General features: G+C 45.4%; 1 protein-coding gene across 9 annotated transcripts in view; it reads left to right on the forward strand.

Moving 5' to 3' along the window:
- POLA1 (DNA polymerase alpha 1, catalytic subunit) overlaps positions 1-19500 on the forward strand; it is a 538408-nt gene that overhangs the window by 138740 nt on the left and 380168 nt on the right. For all 9 annotated transcript variants that reach the window (XM_073565907.1, XM_073565906.1, XM_073565909.1 and 6 more), the window contains exons 20-21: positions 8019-8148; positions 9315-9434. In XM_073565907.1, the coding sequence (XP_073422008.1) occupies positions 8019-8148; positions 9315-9434 (250 nt within the window). The remainder of the gene's footprint in view (positions 1-8018; positions 8149-9314; positions 9435-19500) is intronic.

Consider the following 19500-nt stretch of genomic DNA (forward strand, 5'->3'; position numbering starts at 1 on the left):
GCTATGATATCATGGTCAGAAACATTAAACAAGGTCGCGCAGGAGCAGGATCTACCTGCAGAGATTTCGGAGGTCGCAGGTCAGATGGCGATGGCCGGAGACTATGTAATCAATGCGTCTTTGGATGCAGACAATTGCTCGGCACTTGCTGCCCCTAATGTAATTTCTATCAGAAAAGCCCTATGGTGAAGGACATGGCGAGCCGATTCTACTTCTAAGAAGTCCTTGACTTCCCTGCCTTATCAGTGCGGCCACCTATATGGTGAGAAGTTGGATCAACTTATCTCTGACTCCACAGGAGGAAAGAGCGGGTTTCTCCCTCAACAAAAGGTCAAAACGCTGTTTCGTCACCCGTTTTCAGGCACATTTCGTGCCTTTTGCAACCCTGGGTGGACTACAGCGGCCAATTCCACCGCCTCAGGCCGCCCCAACCAGGATAGGGAGCGGCAGGTCTCATATAGAGTCAACCCATTGGGGAGAATGCATACTCAGCAGCCCAGATCGAGGGGATCCAGATCCCAAAGATCGTCGGACAAATGACTCGAGGCCTTTACCAGTCGACACTGGCAAGGTGGGCGGCCTCCTACTCTGGTTTCACCACGTCTGGGTCAGTGTCGCTCACGACGCATGGGGAAAGGAATTGGTGGCCTCAGGTTACAAAATAGAATTTGTCAGATATCCTCCAAGACGGTTTTTTTTTCCCGGCTTCCCAGGGTGGATACCCAGGCAACGGAGTCATTGTTCCAGTGCCGGAACACGAAAGAGCTCAGGGGTTCTATTCCAACCTTTTTGCGGTTCCCAAAAAGGACGGGTCTATCAGGCCTGTTTTGGACCTGAAGCTTCTGAACAAATTCATCAGGATCAGACATTTCCGGATGGAGTCTCTCCGTTCAGTTATATCGGCCATGGAGCAGTGAGAGTACTTGGCCTCAATAGGCATCCAGGACGCATATCTGCATATTCCCATTTTTCCTCCATCAGAGGTTCCTATGCTTCACCATCGGCGATCAACATTTCGTAGCGCTACCCTTCGGGCTAGCCACGGTTCCTAGAGTGTTCACAAGGTTTATGGCAGTTGTCATGGCCACACTGCATTCTCGAGGCATAGTTGTCTTGCCTTATCTGGACAACCTCTTGGTCAAGGGCCTGTCAATACGGGCATGCGAGGAAAAGCTCAACATCACGCTAGATACTCTTGCCCGCTTAGGATGGTTGGCAATACAAAGGAGTCATCCCTTGTGCCAGCTCAGAGGATCTCCTTCCTAGGAATGATCTTCGACACTTGCCGAGGGTTGGTAATTCTCCCTCAGGAAAAGGCGCTAGCTCTCCGGCAGGGAGTCTGGACACTTTGCCAACCAGTCCCTCATACCATCCGATCCGGGATGAGGATTCTAGGGGAAATGGTGGCAGCAATGGAAGCGATACCTGTCGCCCAGTTCCACCTTCGCCCCCTGCAGCCTGGGAAAAGAATCCTTTCACGCTCGATCGGCGGTGCCGACTGTCCTCTCAAGTCAGGCAGTCGCTCGGATGGTGGATAGCCAGTTCCTCGCTGGTAACCTTTCCCCCCAGATCATTGGCTGGTAATGACAACAGACACCAGTCGCCTCGGTGGGGGAGCGGTGGTTCGCCACCACACAACCAAGGAACGGTGGTCGCTACAGGAGGCACGCCTCCCGATCAACTTATTGGAGGTACGAGCTATTCGGCTGGCTCTGCAGAAGTCTCATCACTTTCTAGCAGGCCACCCTGTCCGGATTCAATCGGACAACGCCACGGCGGTGGCTTACGTAAATCATCAAGGGGGCACCCGCAGCAGAGCAACCATGCGCGAGGCGGGGCAAGTTCTTCAGTGGGCCGAAGCAAACCACACGGTGATTTCGGCTGTCCACATTCCGGGGCGTGGAAGATTGGACGGCAGACTTTTTCAGCCGGCAGGGTCTTGCATCCCGAGAGAGTTCTCTACATCCCGAAGTTTTTCATCAGATTTTTGTCCACTTTGGGAAGCTCCCGATGTGGACCTGATGGCTTCCAGAGTGAATGCCAAGGTCCCCGCATATGTCGCTCAGGCCAGGGACCCGCAGGCATTCGCGGTGGACGTGTTGGTTCTGCCATGGAACCAGTTTCGCTTCCCATATCTATTTCCCCCACTGCCACTAATTCCGAGAGGCATCAAAAAGGTCAAGACGGACTGGGTGCCGGCGATTCTGCTGGCCCCAGACTGGCCCCGTCGAGCGTGGGACGCAGATCTAATGCAGCTGCTCGCCGACGTTCCTTGGCGCCTGCCAGAGCACCCAGATCTACTGTATCAAGGCCCGATTTGCCACCCGAACTCAGGGACCCTGTGTTTGATGGCATGGCCGTTGAATCTTGGATTTTAACCCAGGCAGGGATCGGGAGCGAGGTGGTCGCTACAATGGTTAGCGCCTGGAAGTCTGCTTCAGCACAAATTTACCACCACACCTGGAAGGTGTTCTTTGCTTGGTATCGAGGCCGCGGTGTTTCTCCGCTGAGATTCTCGATCCCCAGCATCTTGGCTTTTCTGCAGTCGGGCTTAGAGAGCCCGGATATCTCGGTCAGTAGAGCATTAGACTCGGGCTTTGCCCCAATTTCCCTCAGGAGACAGATATCGGCCTTATCTATCAGGTTCCAGCGCAGAATTGCTACCAATTTGCAGGTGAAGACTTTTCCATTCAGGGAGTCTCCCACTTGGTACCTCCCTATAAGGCGCCTATGGACGTCTGGGACCTTAACATGGTCCTAAGTGTTCTGCAGGAAGCTCCATTTGAACCGCTTCAGGATATCTCTTTGAGGGACCTTTTCTGGAAAGTGGTGTTCCTAGTGGCCATCACTTCCATCAGGCGGGTTCAGAGCTGGCGGCCCTATCCTGTCGAGCTCCGTTCCTCACTTTCCATAAGGATAGGGTGGTGCTCAGACCAGCCCCTCCTTTTCTGCCGAAAGTCATGTCCTCTTTTCACATTAATGAAGATGTTGTTTTGCCTTCATTTTGTCCAGCACCGGTGCTCCATGTGTAAAAGGCTCTTCACACGTTAGACCTGGTAAGAGCTCTCCGGAGGTACGCGTCGCGGACGGCACCCTTTCGTCAGACGGACACGCTGTTCGTGCTCCCCGAAGGGCGCAGGAACGGACTTGCTGCCTCAAAATAGACCATAGCAAGATGGATTCGTTTGACTATTCATGAGTCCTACCGCATTAGAAGCACGCCGATTCCAGCAGGGATCAGAGTGCACTCTACCCGGGTAGTGGGCGCCTCTTGGGCGCTTCAGCACCAGGCTTCAACGGAATAGGTTTGCAAGGCAGCAACCTGTTCCAACCTGTACACATTTGCCAAACATTATGATATCCGTGCTCAGGCCTCAGCGGATGCGAGCCTGGGTAGAAGGATTCTCCAGGCAGCGGTCGCGCACCTTTTAAATAAGAGGTGCATGTAGCTCGGATCGGTGAGTCAATCTCCCACCCAGGGACTGCTTTAGGACGTCCCACAATATCTGTGTCCCCCAATGAGACGAAGGAGAAACATGGATGTCTGTGAGAACTCACCATAAAATCCTTTTCTCCAAGACGCTCATTGGGGGACACAGCACCCACCCTATTAGCCAGTTGGCTCTGTTTTTGTTTAATACGCATTTATTTATGTGATATAAGGGTGGTCCTTTTCTGGACATGATGTACCTGTATTAAGGCTGATTTTGTTGTCCTCCTACTGCTTTGGCACCAAACTGAGTTCCGCCCGCAATAGGGGCGAGGGTGTATACGACAGAGGAGGAGCTAACCTCTTTTTTTCACTTAGTGTCAGCCTCCTAGCAGCAGAAGCATACACCCACAGTATCTGTGTCCCCAAATGAGCGTCTCGGAGAAAAGGATTTTAAGGTGAGTTCTCACAAAAATCCATGTTTCAAACTTTGAATGATTATCCCTTTAATCCATATAGTCATACCACAGAAAAACATTAAAAAATAACATTTTCCACATGTCTGCCTTACATCAGCACCATTTTTAAAATGCTGACTTATTGTGTTCGCATTTTAGAAGGTTTAAAAATGTAGCAGTAATATTTCATTTTTTCAAGGAAATTTACAAAATTTATTTTTTTGAGGGACCTATCCAGGTTTGAAGTGACTTTGGGGGTCCTATGTATTGGAAAACCCCAAACGTCATAACCTTTTTAAAAACCGCACCCACTGACACATTGAAAACTGCTGTCAGGTAGTTTATTAACCCTTCATGTGATTTTCAGGAATTAATGCAAAGTGGTATAGCAGGAATGAAAGTGTTTGTTTACCACCTAAATGTTGCTAACTTCTGAACCGACCGCTATAGCCGGGAAACTCTAAGACCACTATTTGGTCATGAACTGCTATGGCAAACATCAGGACCACACAATCATGATCTCGGTGTGTCAATTAGATTTAAACGGAAGCCCCCCACAATCTATTAACCATTTATGTGATGTCACTTTTGACAGCAGCAACTAAGGGGTTAAACAGATATGGATGGTGACAAAACTGATCGTTTATGATACAGCAAGTTGTCAGCTATAGCAGTGGTTTTCAACCACTGTTCCAGGGCATGGTCGGGTGTGCCGCGTGTCCGCATGGCTAATTTACATGCGATGCAAATTAGCCATGTGGAGGCAAGCAGGGCGGCGGGTTGGAGAGGCAGCAGTCCCGTGTTCCTGTGTCGCTTCCTCCCTGACACAGCAGTCAGCGGCGCGGCTGGATGACATCATCATTCAGCCCCGCGGCTGCTGTGCCAGTGAGAGGAAGCTGCCGGTGAGGAGAGGTGAGGGGTGTGTGTGTGTCTAGGTGAGAGGTGTGTGTTTGTGTGCGTGTGTAGGTGAGTTGATGGATGTGATGAGAAGCAATGATGGGAGTCATGGAGAAGGCGGTGATGGGGAGAGGGCAATGGAGAAGGCGGTGATGGGGGTGATAAGAAGGCGGTGGTGGGGAGAGGGCAATGGAGAAGGCGGTGATGGGGGTGATAAGAAGGCGGTGGTGGGGAGAGGGCAATGATGGGGTTGTCGAAAGGGCAATAATGGGGTGGTGGGGAGAAGGAAATGATGGAGGTAGTGGAATGGGCAATTTCTACATGAAGGGGATTATGATGGGGCATATTACTACAAGAAGGTGATAATGATGGGGCATATTACTAAAAGAAGGGGATAATGATGGGGCATATTACTAAAAGAAAGGGATAATTATGTGGCTCATATACTGCAATATAAAGGGGTACAATGAGAAATACTATGGCCATGAGGCTGGAGTACAAGCGCCAGCTCATATACTATATATATACACTCACTGGCCACTTTATTAGGTACACCTGTCCAACTGTGTGTTAAGACTTAATTTCTAATCAGCCAATCACATGGCGGCAACTCAGTGCATTTAGGCATGTAGACATGGTCAAGACAATCTCCTGCAGTTCAAACCGAGCATCGGTATGGGGAAGAAAGGTGATTTGAGTGCCTTTGAACGTGGCATGATTGTTGGTGCCAGAAGGGCTGGTCTGAGAATTTCAGAAACTGCTGATCTACTGGGATTTTCACGCACAACCATCTCTAGGGTTTACAGAGAATGGTCCGAAAAAGAAAAAAAATCCAGTGAGCGGCAGTTCTGTGGCCGGAAATGCCATGTTGATGCCAGAGGTCAGAGGAGAATGGGCAGACTGGTTCGAGCTGATAGAAAGGCAACAGTGACTCAAATTGCCACCCGTTACAACCAAGGTAGGCAGAAGAGCATCTCTGAACGCACAGTGCGTCGAACTTTGAGGCAGATGGGCTACAGCAGCAGAAGACCACACTGGGTACCACTCCTCTCAGCTAAGAACAGGAAACTGAGGCTACAATTTGCACAAGCTCATCGAAATTGGACAGTAGAAGATTGGAAAAACGTTGCCTGGTCTGATGAGTCTCGATTTCTGCTGCGACATTCGGATGGTAGGGTCAGAATTTGGCGTAAACAACATGAAAGCATGGATCCATCCTGCCTTGTATCAACGGTTCAGGCTGGTGGTGGTGGTGTCATGGTGTGGGGAATTTTTTCTGGGCACTCTTTGGGCCCCTTGGTACCAATTGAGCATCGTTGCAACGCCACAGCCTACCTGAGTATTGTTGCTGACCATGTCCATCCCTTTATGACCACAATGTACCCAACATCTGATGGCTACTTTCAGCAGGAAAATGCGCCATGTCATAAAGCTCGAATCATCTCAGATTGGTTTCTTGAACATGACAATGAGTTTACTGTACTCAAATGGCCTCCTCAGTCACCAGATCTCAATCCAATAGAGCATCTTTGGGATGTGGTGGAACGGGAGATTCGCATCAGGGATGTGCAGCCGACAAATCTGCGCCAACTGTGTGATGCCATCATGTCAATATGGTCCAAAATCTCTGAGGAATGCTTCCAGCACCTTGTTGAATCTCTGCCACGAAGAATTGAGGCAGTTCTGAAGGCAAAAGGGGGTCCAACCCCTTACTAGCATGGTGTACCTAATAAAGTGGCCAGTGAGTGTGTATGTATGTGTATATATATATATATATATGTATATATATATATATATATATATATATATATATATATATATATATATATATATATATATATAGTATATGCTGATAATTATGTGGCTCATATACGTGGGACTGTATGTATGACTTTACATGGGACTGTATATATATATGTGGGAATACATGGGACTGTATGTATGAGGTTACATGGGATTGTATACATGAGGGGGTTATCCTTTTTTATTTAACTTTTTTAAAATAAATAATTTATTGAAAGGCCCTCACACTGAGTGAGTAAAAATACATTTAGAATCTATATTATTAACTATATGTATAATATGTACTGTTTTAGTGTCATTTTGTGCCATTTTGGTTGGTGGTGTGCCCCGGGATTTTTTACGTATAAAAAGTGTGCCGCGGCTCAAAAAAGGTTGAAAATCACTGAGCTATAGTATACAGTGGACAGCTGCTGGATTGTTACCTGTATGGGGATGATATTAAGGGGTTAAAGAAAGGATTTTGGGTGGAAAGAAAGTACACAGAGCATGTTATATTTTAAAAAGCAAAACAAAAAAAAACCCCACTTGTCTCCAAACACTCTAAGGAGACACCAAAATGTATGTAGTTGTTTAAGTATATTGCAGAGACAATCATATCAGGTTGCAGTGTTTTTTAAGCCTTTCCTGATGGGTGGCAAAATAGTATGTCAAGTTTCAGGTGCAGATGTATGGATCAGCCTTAGGAGCTGAACTTGCATCCTCCTGTATAGTGACCGGAGGTAGCTCCGATTGCTGCTGTTTATCCATTAAATGCAGTCTCTGATATCGGCATTCAAGTGGCGTGATCCGGGGGTGCTCTGTTTTAGGCACCCAACAGACCTTCCATGTGATAAGCCAATGCGTTGCCTTGGCAACTAGAGACCTGCTTAAAGCTTCCGTCACTGCCTCCTGTGAAGCCCAATCACAGGCTGGGCTTCACTGGAAACCAACATTTTCTCCATATGCTGCAAAACTGTGGTATTGCAGCACATAAAACAAATAGTTAAAGTGCCCTAACGGCACAAAAAAAAAATATAAAAAAACAAATGTTTTAGTTAACCACCCCTTTAAATTACAAGTTAGACATATTTTGGTATTGCTGCATCTAGGAAAGTCAGATTTATCAAAATAGAAAATGAAGAAAACTACACAAGTTGTTCAGATGTTTACTGTACAGCCATTTTTTTTAAAATTACCAATTGACATAAAACCCCCAATATTTACCTGTGTAATTCCCTCCTATCTCCTGTTGTTGCTCCTGTGGTCTCCTGCACATGACCACTTCAAGTGGTTCTGCCGATATGTTTGACATGTGACTGTTTTGGACACTGATTGCAAATCAAGATGGTAAAACTGTTGAACTGCTAATAAAAAATATATATGTATTTTTTTTTTTTTTTTATGTAAATAAATGTTTTAATCATCATCTCGATGCTCTTGTTTACCTACAGTGATTCCTCTCAACTTCTCTACATGCTGGAGAACACACTCGTAGATGCCAGGTTCATCCTACAGATCATGTGCGAGTTGAATGTTCTTCCCTTGGCCTTACAGATCACGAATATAGCAGGAAACGTCATGGTAATCATTTCTTTTTGTTCTTTTCTAATGTTAAATGTTGTCTTCTAAAGTCAGATGTTGTCCTGAAAAGCAAAATAAAAGCGTAAGGCAGGAAATATGATATGTCCTAAAAAAAGATAAACTCCCAGCAGTCCAGTGGTTTCCTCTGGTCTTTGCTTTCTTTGAGATGGTGCACCGTACATTGACTTTACAGCTACAGTCAATAACTGGCCTCATTGGTGATGCCTGAAGGCCAGCTATTGGTTGCAATGGTCAAAGCCTGGTGGAGATTTAAAAACTGGTGAATAATCATGGTTTTTTTTCTTTGTCTTATGTTCATGGAATTGAGCAGTTATTAACCTAATACCTCTGAAATATTTCACTTTTGTGCTGTAGCAAGCGGGTATGATAGGATAATCTTCAGTTTTATATCTTGCTAAGAAACCTTAAAACAAATGAGAGAATATGTTTTAATTTTTAATTGACTGTAACTTCTACATGTCATATAATCTTCGCAGCCATCTAATATCCCATTCAATGTTGTGCCTCCACGAAATGGTTTGAAGTCTGTCTAGTCTTTCATTCTGAGATCTTTTATGTTTTTTTTTCTCCTTTCCCCTTTCCATCCAGTGAGTGCATCAAATTCAGCTTGAAATTTCTAATGACTAGAAATGATCTAGTTTCATAGCATGTCGCTCTTACTGAATCAAGCGACTGTAACAAACTGACTCCGTTGACAGAGATGATGTGTCTTGTCAGTGTATTCATCTCTCCAAAATCATGTTGAGCTGGTTTAAAAGGAAAGTGTCATTTTGTGTGCCATTTCATTCCAAAAACTTGTTCTCTGTAACAAGTAAATGTCTTTCTATATTTTGAAGGTAGAATGGTTGACTCTGGCATTTTCTTTGTGAAACAACCACCTTCTGTGCAGAACAGGTTTTATGTAGCATCCTTATAGGGTACCTGTTGCACTTTTCCCATATTTTTTTTACAAGGGGGAATTGGACTCACCAACAATGTGATATTTCTGTAGTTGATCTTAACTACCTAAATGTGAATTCCTCACCCATATATCCTTTTCATGCTCACTTATTTGAAAATCTGGTTTGTTTACTTGCAAAATGTATTTTGTTGTGTATGTGAAATTCCACTTATTGTTGAATAATTTTCTTTTTTTCTTTTAACAGTCAAGGACACTAATGGGTGGACGCTCTGAACGAAATGAATACCTTCTTCTTCATGCTTTCTACGAAAATGACTTTTTAGTACCTGACAAACATATTTTTAAGAAAATCCAGCAGGTTGTGGTAAGTATCTTAAGCATCTTGTTGTTCTTATTCTGACACCATTAGATAATTAGGAATTTTCAAGGTATAAGATTCATGATACTTATATAGCACCATCATATTCCACAGCGCTGTCCCCATCGTGGCTCACAATTATAAATTCCCTGTCAGTGTGTCTTTGTAGTGTGGGAGGAAACGCACGCAAACGGTGAGAACATACATGACCCCAATGCTGCAAGGCTGCAGTGCTAACCACTGAGCTGGCTTGCTGCCCTATATTATCATATTCATAGTTGCCTACGGTCCCTAATTTCCCAGGACTGCTTGGTTAAACCAGGATTTATGGAAAACCCAACTAAATAGGGCATTTTAGGGCAGCCTGTCCATCAGTGCTACTTAGATGGGATATTGCATTCTTGGGATGGAGGTGTTTGGGGCGTTCCTTAAATATCGCATAAACATTGGCAATTAAAAAGATTGTAAATATTGAAAAATATTATTGTAAAAATATATTGTATTTTTACTTTTCTCTTTCGTCTCATTGGGGGACACAGGAACCGTGTGTGTGTGCTTCTGTCACTAGGAGGTTGACACTGCATGAAAAAAATGTTAACGCCGCCTCCGCAGTATACACCCCTCCGACCGGCTGTAGGACAACCAGTTTTGCTTAGTGTCAGCAAGAGGTGGACAGAGGTCTCTTGCAGACCCATGCCTACCTCAATGTGCGTCTTTCCTTTTCAGGTAACCATGGAGGGATACAGAGTAGATATGCTACATCTGTATTCCAACACCGGGATTGATTACGGCGTGTACTGCAACCCCGTATCCTCAGGAATCCCGTGGGCAGGACCCTATTCCCTAACACAGGACTCGTGTTCAGGTGGCAGCTCCTGGTCCTGACCTTCGCCTCCCATCACTCGCCCACCAGAGCTTGATGATCGAGAGAGGCGCCCTGCAGAAAAGGTTTGGGACAGCAATCTTTTCATGCAGGTAAACCGACCCCTGTTACGGGGTGAACTGGAGGTAAGAGGCTGCAGCGTTGTATGATCTGCTCACAGCCGATCTGGCTGAATGTGACCGCTGTAATCAACACTCGGGCATGCAGCCCATGGCTCTATACTTAGTTTAAGAGCCAACACTTAATTTCAAGCACGCGGTGCAAGCGCGGTTCCAGCCTCCTCCCGTGGCAGTGTTATGGCCCTGGGCTCCAGCAGGAGCCCAGCACGGCCGACGCCAGATTCCGGCTCCCGGCAGGCTCCGCCCCCCGGCTTCCTCTTCCTGTACCAGCGCCATCTTGGTGCTCCAGGAGGCCAGAGCAGGGCCCCGCCCACCACTTCGGGGCGGGGATTTCATAAGGCTTCTAGGCAGCGGCAGGGCTGTTCACCTCGCTCTCTCTCTCATCAGCCTTCGGGTGGCAGCTGCGGCGGGGACACAGGTCGTGGGTATGTGAGTACTGCACTACAGGTTGCTCCCTCTCTCCGCTCTCTACCCCCGACGATCGGCACCAGGTAAAACCTGTCAGTATGCCCAATGGAGAGCAATCCCGCTCCTCCTCCTCCTCATCCGCTTCAGTGACCTTGGTCAAATATTTTGTATGTACCAAATGCAATGTCCGGCTTCCTTCAGGTCAGTCCTCGCCACTCTGCTCCGATTGCAGCAGACCTACGGTGTCACCTACGCTAGAGAGCAGGTGCAGCCCCCCCGCTTTGCCGGTCATAGCTCCCACATTACCCCTGGAGCAGGAGGAAGCCACCTTGCCTGCCGCCCAGGGGCCATCCATCGCCATGGGAAACGGCGAGTGTCCAGGATGGGCCTCTTCCTTATCTAAGTCCGTGGCCGACCTTACCAAGGTATCACAGTCCTTGGTAACAGTGCTTAACAGATTGCCACTTCAGACTCCAGTGTACACAGGAGCACCAAAGGAGCCTCCTTTTGGGCCTTCTAGAGGCTGTAAAAGGTTTAGACAGGACCACCAACCCAGGTCCCCTTCTCACTCCATCTCACCGCCAGAATTCCTCTGGCCATCTGCCTCCTCCCGGTCCTCATCCCCGGAATCAGGCGAGGCATTATCAGAGACACACTCAGAGGAGGGTTCTGAGCAGGGCTGTGGAGTCGGTAAGCCAAACCTGCGACTCCGACTCCTCAGTTTCCCTTACTCCGACTCCATGACTCTGACTCCCACATATATTGCTTATATTCAAGTGAAAAATTTATTGTAGTACAGTGTGAACATCAGACACTTAATCATTTTTATGATACAATAATCAAGATATTTAGATAGAACATAATATATATTTATTGGAATACAACTTTAGAACACAAAAAACTAAAACTGTAAATATCTAATACACTATGTAATATCGATTGCATATATAACACTGTGTAATAAACTATGTAAGTGGCAAAAAACGGTTTTCAACAAAAACATACTAAATAACATTTGTGCAGTCTATGAATTTGTCCTAAGAAATAGAATTGCCTCCATCAGATCCTCCTTCATAGATGACCTCAAATCTAACCTAATAATTTTAAGGCCAGAGAACAACCTCTCTACACTAACTTGGGTTGGAGGCAAAGCCGTAACCACATGGGCAGCATCTCTTAACAATTTTCGGGTATAAAGGAATTGCCTCATGCACAGTCAGTTTTGATGAACGGTTGAATTTTTCTATTTCTTTGAGAGCAAGTGAAACATTTTGCTGAAAAATGGTTAATCTGCTTGCTATAGGAGACGGAGTGAAGTCTTTTTCCTTGCGGCAACGCTTTGCCTGCTCCATGTCATCCAAATACTTGTCAAAGTCAAACTCCTCATCTGATGAGGATGAAGATATGGCAGCAGTAGCACTGTCAGGATCCAAGTCCTCTTGCACCTGGCAGTCCTCCTGTAGGCCACTCATCCTAACTGCTACCTCAGTCAGAGCTTCTTTTCCTTTAGTAATCTGTTGATCATCAAGCAGTATACGATGATTTGGGTCCACATAAACAGCTGCCAGAAAAGTTCTTCCACTCCCTTATGAAAATGCCAGGAGTTAAATCCTCAGCTGAATAGGATGCAAGATAGACTTCAACACGCTTCCGCGAGATCGCTTCTTTCTATCGCAGCCATCAAAAGACGCTGCTATGGCTCTAGGTTTTTTTGCGGCAATCGACTCTCTCCTCAGCGCAGGAGTAATCGTCCCCGTTCCCGAGCAGGAACGTTTTACCGGCTTTTACTCAAACCTGTTGGTGATACCAAAAATGGATGGCTCAGTTCGTCCCATACTAGACGTCAAAAGGCTAAAAAGATGGGTCTGCTTACGCCATTTCAGGATGGAATCGATTCGGTCGGTAATTACATGTAAGGAGGATCATGAATTCCTATGTTCCATAGATATCCAGGAAGCCTACCTACACGTCCCCATTTTTTCTGGGACATCAGAGGTTTCTGCGTTTTGCTGTCCAAAAGCTGCATTTCCAGTTTGTGGCCCTGCCATTTGGGCTGGCAACAGCCCCCAGAATTTTTACAAAGATTATGGCAGCGATGGTAGCTATATTAAGGGTCAGAGGCATAATATTGGAATGGAAATTGACACCCGCCACTCAAGGGTCTTTCTCCCAGAAAGAAAGTGGATTACCCTCCAGCAGGGAATTCGCTCTCTGTTGAAATTCCGGCTTCTATCTTTTCGCGCTGCCATGAGAGTCCTGGGAAGAATGGTGGCATCTTCAGAGGCGATATCCTTTCCCCTGTTTCGTTCCAGGATACTGTAGAGGAACATCCTTCTTCAGTGGGACAGGTCCATCTCTTTGCTGGATCTCCCCTCCATTCAGACCAGGGAGTCCCTCAAGTGGTGGCTGACCTCCCCCTTGTTCATCTGGGACGGCCTTTTCCCCCTGTCCACTGGCAGGTAGTAACTACAGATGCCAGTCTCCTGGGCTGGGGTGCGGTATTCCACCACCTGACTGTCCAGGGACGATGGTCGAGGCAAGAATCCTCACGGTCAATCAACATTCTAGAACTGAGGGCGGTCTTTCTAGCACTTCTACATTGGGAAAGATACCTCAACAATCAGCCAGTCCGGATTCAAACGGTCAACGCCACGGCGGTGGCATACATCAATCACCAAGTGGGTACCAGAAGTCCCCGGGCACTGGCCGAGGTATCCAGAATCTTCAACTGGGCAGAAACCGCAATTTCGGCAGTTTACATTCCCGGTACAGACAACACTGCCGCCGACTTCCTCAGTCGGGAGGGGCTCGCGGTAGGGGAATGGTCCTTACACCAGGAAGTGTTCCATCAGATATGCCAGCTATGGGAGACTCCAGATGTGGACCTCCTGGCATCGCTACAGAACAGAAGGGTCCAACAGTTTGTCTCAAGATACCGCAATCCTCTAGCAATAGGGGTCGACGTGCTGGTCATTCCCTGGACACAGTTCAGACTCCCTTACCTGTTCCCTCCCCTTCCTCCTGCCCAGGCTGCGGAAGGGGTGCTGGTCATATTGGTCGCCCCGTACTGGCCCAGGAGGGCCTGGTTCGCAGAAATTATCAATCTTCTCATAGGCACCCTCTGGTGACTCCCCGACAGACCAGATCTCCTGGCTCAGGGGCCGTTTTACCACCCGATTTCTCGGTTGCTCAATTTGACGTTATGGCCGTTGAAACCACAATACTGAGAGCAGCGGGTTTTTCAGACCAAGTCATTAATACAATGATCCAGGCTAGGAAGCCTTCCTCTTTCAGGGTATATTATCGAGCCTGGAAGGTCTATTTTGGCTGGTGTGAGTCTAATCACGTCACACCTATGCCCTGTTCCCTGCCATCTGTCTTGGCTTTTCTCCAGGCAGGGTTAGATGGCAGTCTGGCCCTAAGTTCCTTGAAAGGCCAGGTATCTGCTCTCTCTATTCTTTTTCAAAAGAATTTGGCCTCCCGCTTACAGGTTAAGACCTTTCTGCAAGGAGTGGCACATGCGGCCCCTCCTTACCAGATCCCCTGTGGCTCCATGGGATCTTAACTTGGTCTTGGAAGCCATGACAGGTTCACCCTTTGAACCCCTACAGGAAGCTCCCATGTGTTTGTTGTCCTGGAAGGTGGTATTTCTCGTAGCCATCACCTCTATTAGGCGGGTTTCAGAATTAGCGGCATTTTCCTGTCCTGTCCTCCATTCCTGATTATGCACCAGGACAAGGTTGCTTTACGGCCTCCTCCTAACTTTCTTCCCAAGGTGGTATCGGCCTTCCACCTGAACGAGGATATAATCCTTCCGTCATTTTGTCCAGTTCCAACCCATCCTCTGGAGCGTTCTTTGAATAAGCTAGACCTGTTCAGGGCGATAAGGATCTATCTGGCCAGGTCCGCTCCTTTCAGGAAGGCGGACTCGCTCTTTGTTATCCCCAATGGGGTGAGAAGAGGCCTGCCGGCCTCTAAGGCAACAATTGCCCGCTGGATCAGATTGGCAATTCTGCAAGCCTATCGGGCAAAGGACAGGGTGTCCCCTGCTGGGGTCAAGGCCCATTCAACCCGGGCGGTGGGCGCCTCCTGGGCGGCACACAACAGGGCATCAGCCATGCAGTTGTGCAAGGCCTTCCACATGGTCGTCCCTGCATACCTTTTCAAGGTTCTATAAGGTCCATACCTGTGCTTCAGCGGACGCCAGTCTAGGCAGAAAAATCTTGCAGGCGGCAGTGGTGAGTTCTCCGACCTGAAGGAAGTTTCTGTCTTTTCCCACCCCAGGGACTGCTTTTGGATGTCCCACGGTTCCTGTGTCCCCCAATGAGACGAAAGAGAAAACAGGATTTTGGTTGCTTACCGTAAAATCTGTTTCTCAGTCTTCATTGGGGGACACAGCGCCCTCCCATGATTTTATTACTTGTAATGAATATATGATGACTTACACGATAATGTCTCCTCCTACTGCTTTTTCACTAACTGATTGTCCTACAGCCGGTCGGAGGGGTGTATACTGCGGAGGCGGAGTTAACATTTTTTTCATGCATAGTGTCAACCTCCTAGTGACAGCGGCACACACCCACGGTTCCTGTGACCCCCAATAAAGTCTGTGAAACAGATTTTACAGTAAGCAACCAAAATCTTGGTTTTGGCTCTTTCCAAATATAATTGCTAACATAAATGTAGAAGCAAGCACTATACAACTAAAACACTATCAAACATACAGCTATGTGGGATGAACTATGCATTGATACACTGATTAGGTAACATCAAGAGTTACCACAAACAGAGTGGTCTCTGATGAACATGTATACGCTGTCTGGTCATGTGATGTGATAACAAATAATCAATGGCAAAATAAAATAAATATACAAAACATGCCACATTTCTTCAATTTCTTTTTTTAAAATGTTCATTTTCATTAGCATACATTAGACACTTGCAAACTTATCTATCATAATCTCCATTGTGATAAGTATCCCAATTGCACTGCGGATGTCCAGCTTCAAAGTTGCAAATAAGATAAAGGTCTGGACAATCCAGGCTCATTGAAGTGCAATCATTCTGGGAGCAAGTAACTAAGTGGAGGCGCTGTCAGACAATGAACCGGGGAGCACACCTGCGGCGACGTTTTGGAGACCTGGCCCTTTCTCAAGCTCTTCAACTGCAACTTTGAAGCTGGAAGCCTACAGTGCAATTGGGATACTTTTCACAGTGGTGATTATGGCAGATAAGTTTTCAAGTGTCTAATGTATGCTAATGAAATAAAATAAATTGAAGATAACCAAATAATGCGCCGTGTTTTGAATATTTTGGTTTAAGGCAGTTATGGAAATAACTGCATGTCGGCCAGTTAAAGGTGTGTGACTCATAAGTGTTTTTTAAGGTCAACTTTATCAAAATAATAAAATCTCTCTCTTGCTGATGCAAGTGATACCTGAAATGCAGTCTAGTCCAGGGGCGATCTACTCATGCTTCTTTCACTTACTATCTGTTTGTTCTTTATGGACCTCTTTATTTTTACGTAGGTATGGAATGATTTAACAATGGGAAAGCTAGTTACCTATTTATGTAGATCAGAGGCAGATACCTTTTATTGGCTAACTATACAAACCATCAATCTGATCAAAGTGCTTTTCAAAGATGTAGATGAATTCCATATATTAATGATTAATTAGTAATAGGATTTTCATCTATTGTTTATGAACACGTGTACAATTCTGATAGTTTTAAGTGAACTTATTCATTTCATGCTGCTCGACTCCCAGGCAGCATGAATCAAAGATTTACTGCAAGATTGAAACAAGATGTTTTTCTCTAAAATGCTTTGGCATTTCAGAAAGAAATATGATTTGAAGGTCTAGCCGGGGACTGTAGGCAGTGGTGAGGCCACTACAGCAGCACCACCAGCCGGCTTCTCCCCCCATTGCTCCAGGTGATTGACAGGTCTCACATTTGTTTACTTATGGAGAGACCCGTCATTCAACAAGAGCAGCGTGAGGACAATCCGGCAGCGTCACTGACCTAGTTTCATCTCTTCCGTAACCACGCCTGCCGTCCTGACTGACAGCAGGCTGCAATGTACAGCCAGTCAAATCCTTATTCGGAATAACATCACGTCTCAGTTTTATGGCCGTGATATTTCATTATATATTGCTATGGGTATAGTGATTATTTTTCTATTATAATGGGCACCGCTTTGGAAGTGATATATGTTTATCCTCTTACATTAGGGAACATGTGGTATATGAATGAAGTTTTTCACAGACATTGCTCTTTAATAATTACATCTACTGTATATAAGTTATAAAACTTCTATGTTGCATAATTTGGTATATTTACATGAAATAGATAGTGGCGATATCAGTGTTTTGTTGTGTCTTCCACTGGGCATTGCTGTTTATTATGTATTAAAATATTGTAATAATAAAATTAATATTTTTTGTAATATTGCTGGATCTCTTGATTTTCGGGTACCATTTTGGTGTTATTCTGAATAAGGATTTGATTTATGTATTTAAGTGCTAGCTCTTGGGTTAGCATTTATTAGGACTCTTTGAATTTAATAATGTACAGCCAGTGTCAGTCAGTGTGGGGTGTGTGGTTGCAGCACCACTCTGTATACTCGGGGTGACTGAACCAGCGCCGCCCCTGCCCCTATGACTGAATACTGAATGCTGGCAGGGAGAATAAAGATCATTATCTCACTACTGCGTGCAGGTGCCAGACAGCATCATAACACTAACCCCATATCTGCAGGTTAACAGCATTATTTCTGGTGACGGGTTCCCTTTAAGCCTGTGAGGATGAATCTGAACAGAGCACCAAATAAGGACCTACAGGCCCGCCCTGGAGTACGAAAATCTTAACTGAAAACTGCAAATACAGATTAAACAACAACCACAAGACTTATTACTTCACCCCAGGTTTCATTTTAATCAGTGGACTGATGCTTACCTGGCCATGCCTGTAATTTAGTTAGCAAAATCCTGATGACTGGTTTGCCTTAAAGCAAACAGGTCAGCAGGATTTTGCTAAGTAAACTACAGTTATTGTCAGGTTGACTCTGTTACACTGATTAAAATGATACTTGGTGTGAAGAAATCCATCTTGTGTTTCTTCTGTAATCAGTGTTAGAAGATTTCAGTTAATAAGCTTCCTGTGCTCCAGGGCAGGATTGTGGGCAGAGTATTATGCCGGTGCTGTAGGCTAGAGAAATCAAGGAAAGACCTGCTCTCAGGCTGCCCCGAAGCACAAACCTGTTCCTCATCATACACACAGATAGAGACACAGACTGTTTGTGCTTCGGGGCGGCCTGTGGGTAGATCTCTTCTTGGTTTCTCTGGCCTAGAGCAGGAAGATAGGATTCTGCCCACAGTCCGGCCCTGGAGCACGGTCATCTCATTAATAGAAAACTTCAAACACCGATTACACAAGATGGATTTCTTCACCCCAGCTATCATTTTAATCAGTGTAACAGAGCCAACCTAACAAATCCTGTAGTTTACATAGCACAATTCTGCTGACAGGTTTGCTTTAAACTTCATTTTTTCTGAAACTTCTGAGTGTTTCAGAGAAAAATATATACCTGTGTGCAATTTTGGTTTTGATAGCATAAATACTGATGGCTACCCTCAAGTTGGAGGAGGTTGTGCATGGTATTGTTTTACACTAGAAGTTCATACTAGTATTGATAACACGTTACTAAAATATTTACCATTGATTTTTTTTCAGTTGTTTCACCTTGTTAAATTGGTAATTTTCAAAGTGTTGTAAAAACAAGTAACTTTGTAAATTACCTCTTATTAGATATCCTCTCCATTCTCAAGAGAAGAATGATTTTTCACTTCCATAGTTTACTGCTTGTAGCCAAGGTTACCTGCCACCATTGCAATTTCCAATCAGTTGGTTTCTTAAGAGAGGACAAAACCTAGGATAGAAACAAAATGAACATATATCTGTTCTAAATATGTAAAAAGCAGTAGTGCATATAAATAACATGGGGTACTTGCTCTTGAGGTCATTTCTGACACATAGTAAAGTTTTAATACTAGAGGTTAAGACAGTCCTGACAGGGTACACCTTGGTGTTGGTGGGATGCCATTTATGCTTTATTTTTTTTTTTTAAATCAAAAGCATTGTTTACTAAAAATCGTATGTTATTTATATGCACCATTGCTTTCTACGTACTTACAGCAGGCTATTTGTGAATTTTGGTTTTATATTAGATTTGGTATGTTTAATGGCCAGTGTGAACATTCTCCCACATGTTGCATGTATACCAACTTATACTGAAGTTCATTTCTTTCGGTTTCGCTAAGTGAAGAGATAGCGCTTTGCTTTACAACTTGCAGGCACCTCTCTGAAGCTTTGTTAATCCCTTTATCCAGCCATCTTTTGGGCTCCTCTGATGCTGCAGAGGCAAACCTACCTCTTTTTGCAGCTTCACAGTGGGCCCAGCATTGGTCAAAACGATCAGTCTTCAGGAGTGTACTACCACACTCCACCCCTGATTATTAAGCAGGAAAGGTGTGAGGTTGGGGAGAGTTTCACTCCTGAGAGAGAACTTTCCTTTACTACTGTTTTTTTTTGTTTGTTTGTTTTTTTTATGTAAAGGGTATGGTCTTGATTATTTTTTTTTCCATTGGACTAACTTCTGTAT

This window comes from Dendrobates tinctorius, unplaced genomic scaffold, assembly GCF_039654945.1.
Source record: "Dendrobates tinctorius isolate UK_male_01 unplaced genomic scaffold, ASM3965494v1 ptg000016l, whole genome shotgun sequence".
Taxonomy (NCBI): domain Eukaryota; kingdom Metazoa; phylum Chordata; class Amphibia; order Anura; family Dendrobatidae; genus Dendrobates; species Dendrobates tinctorius.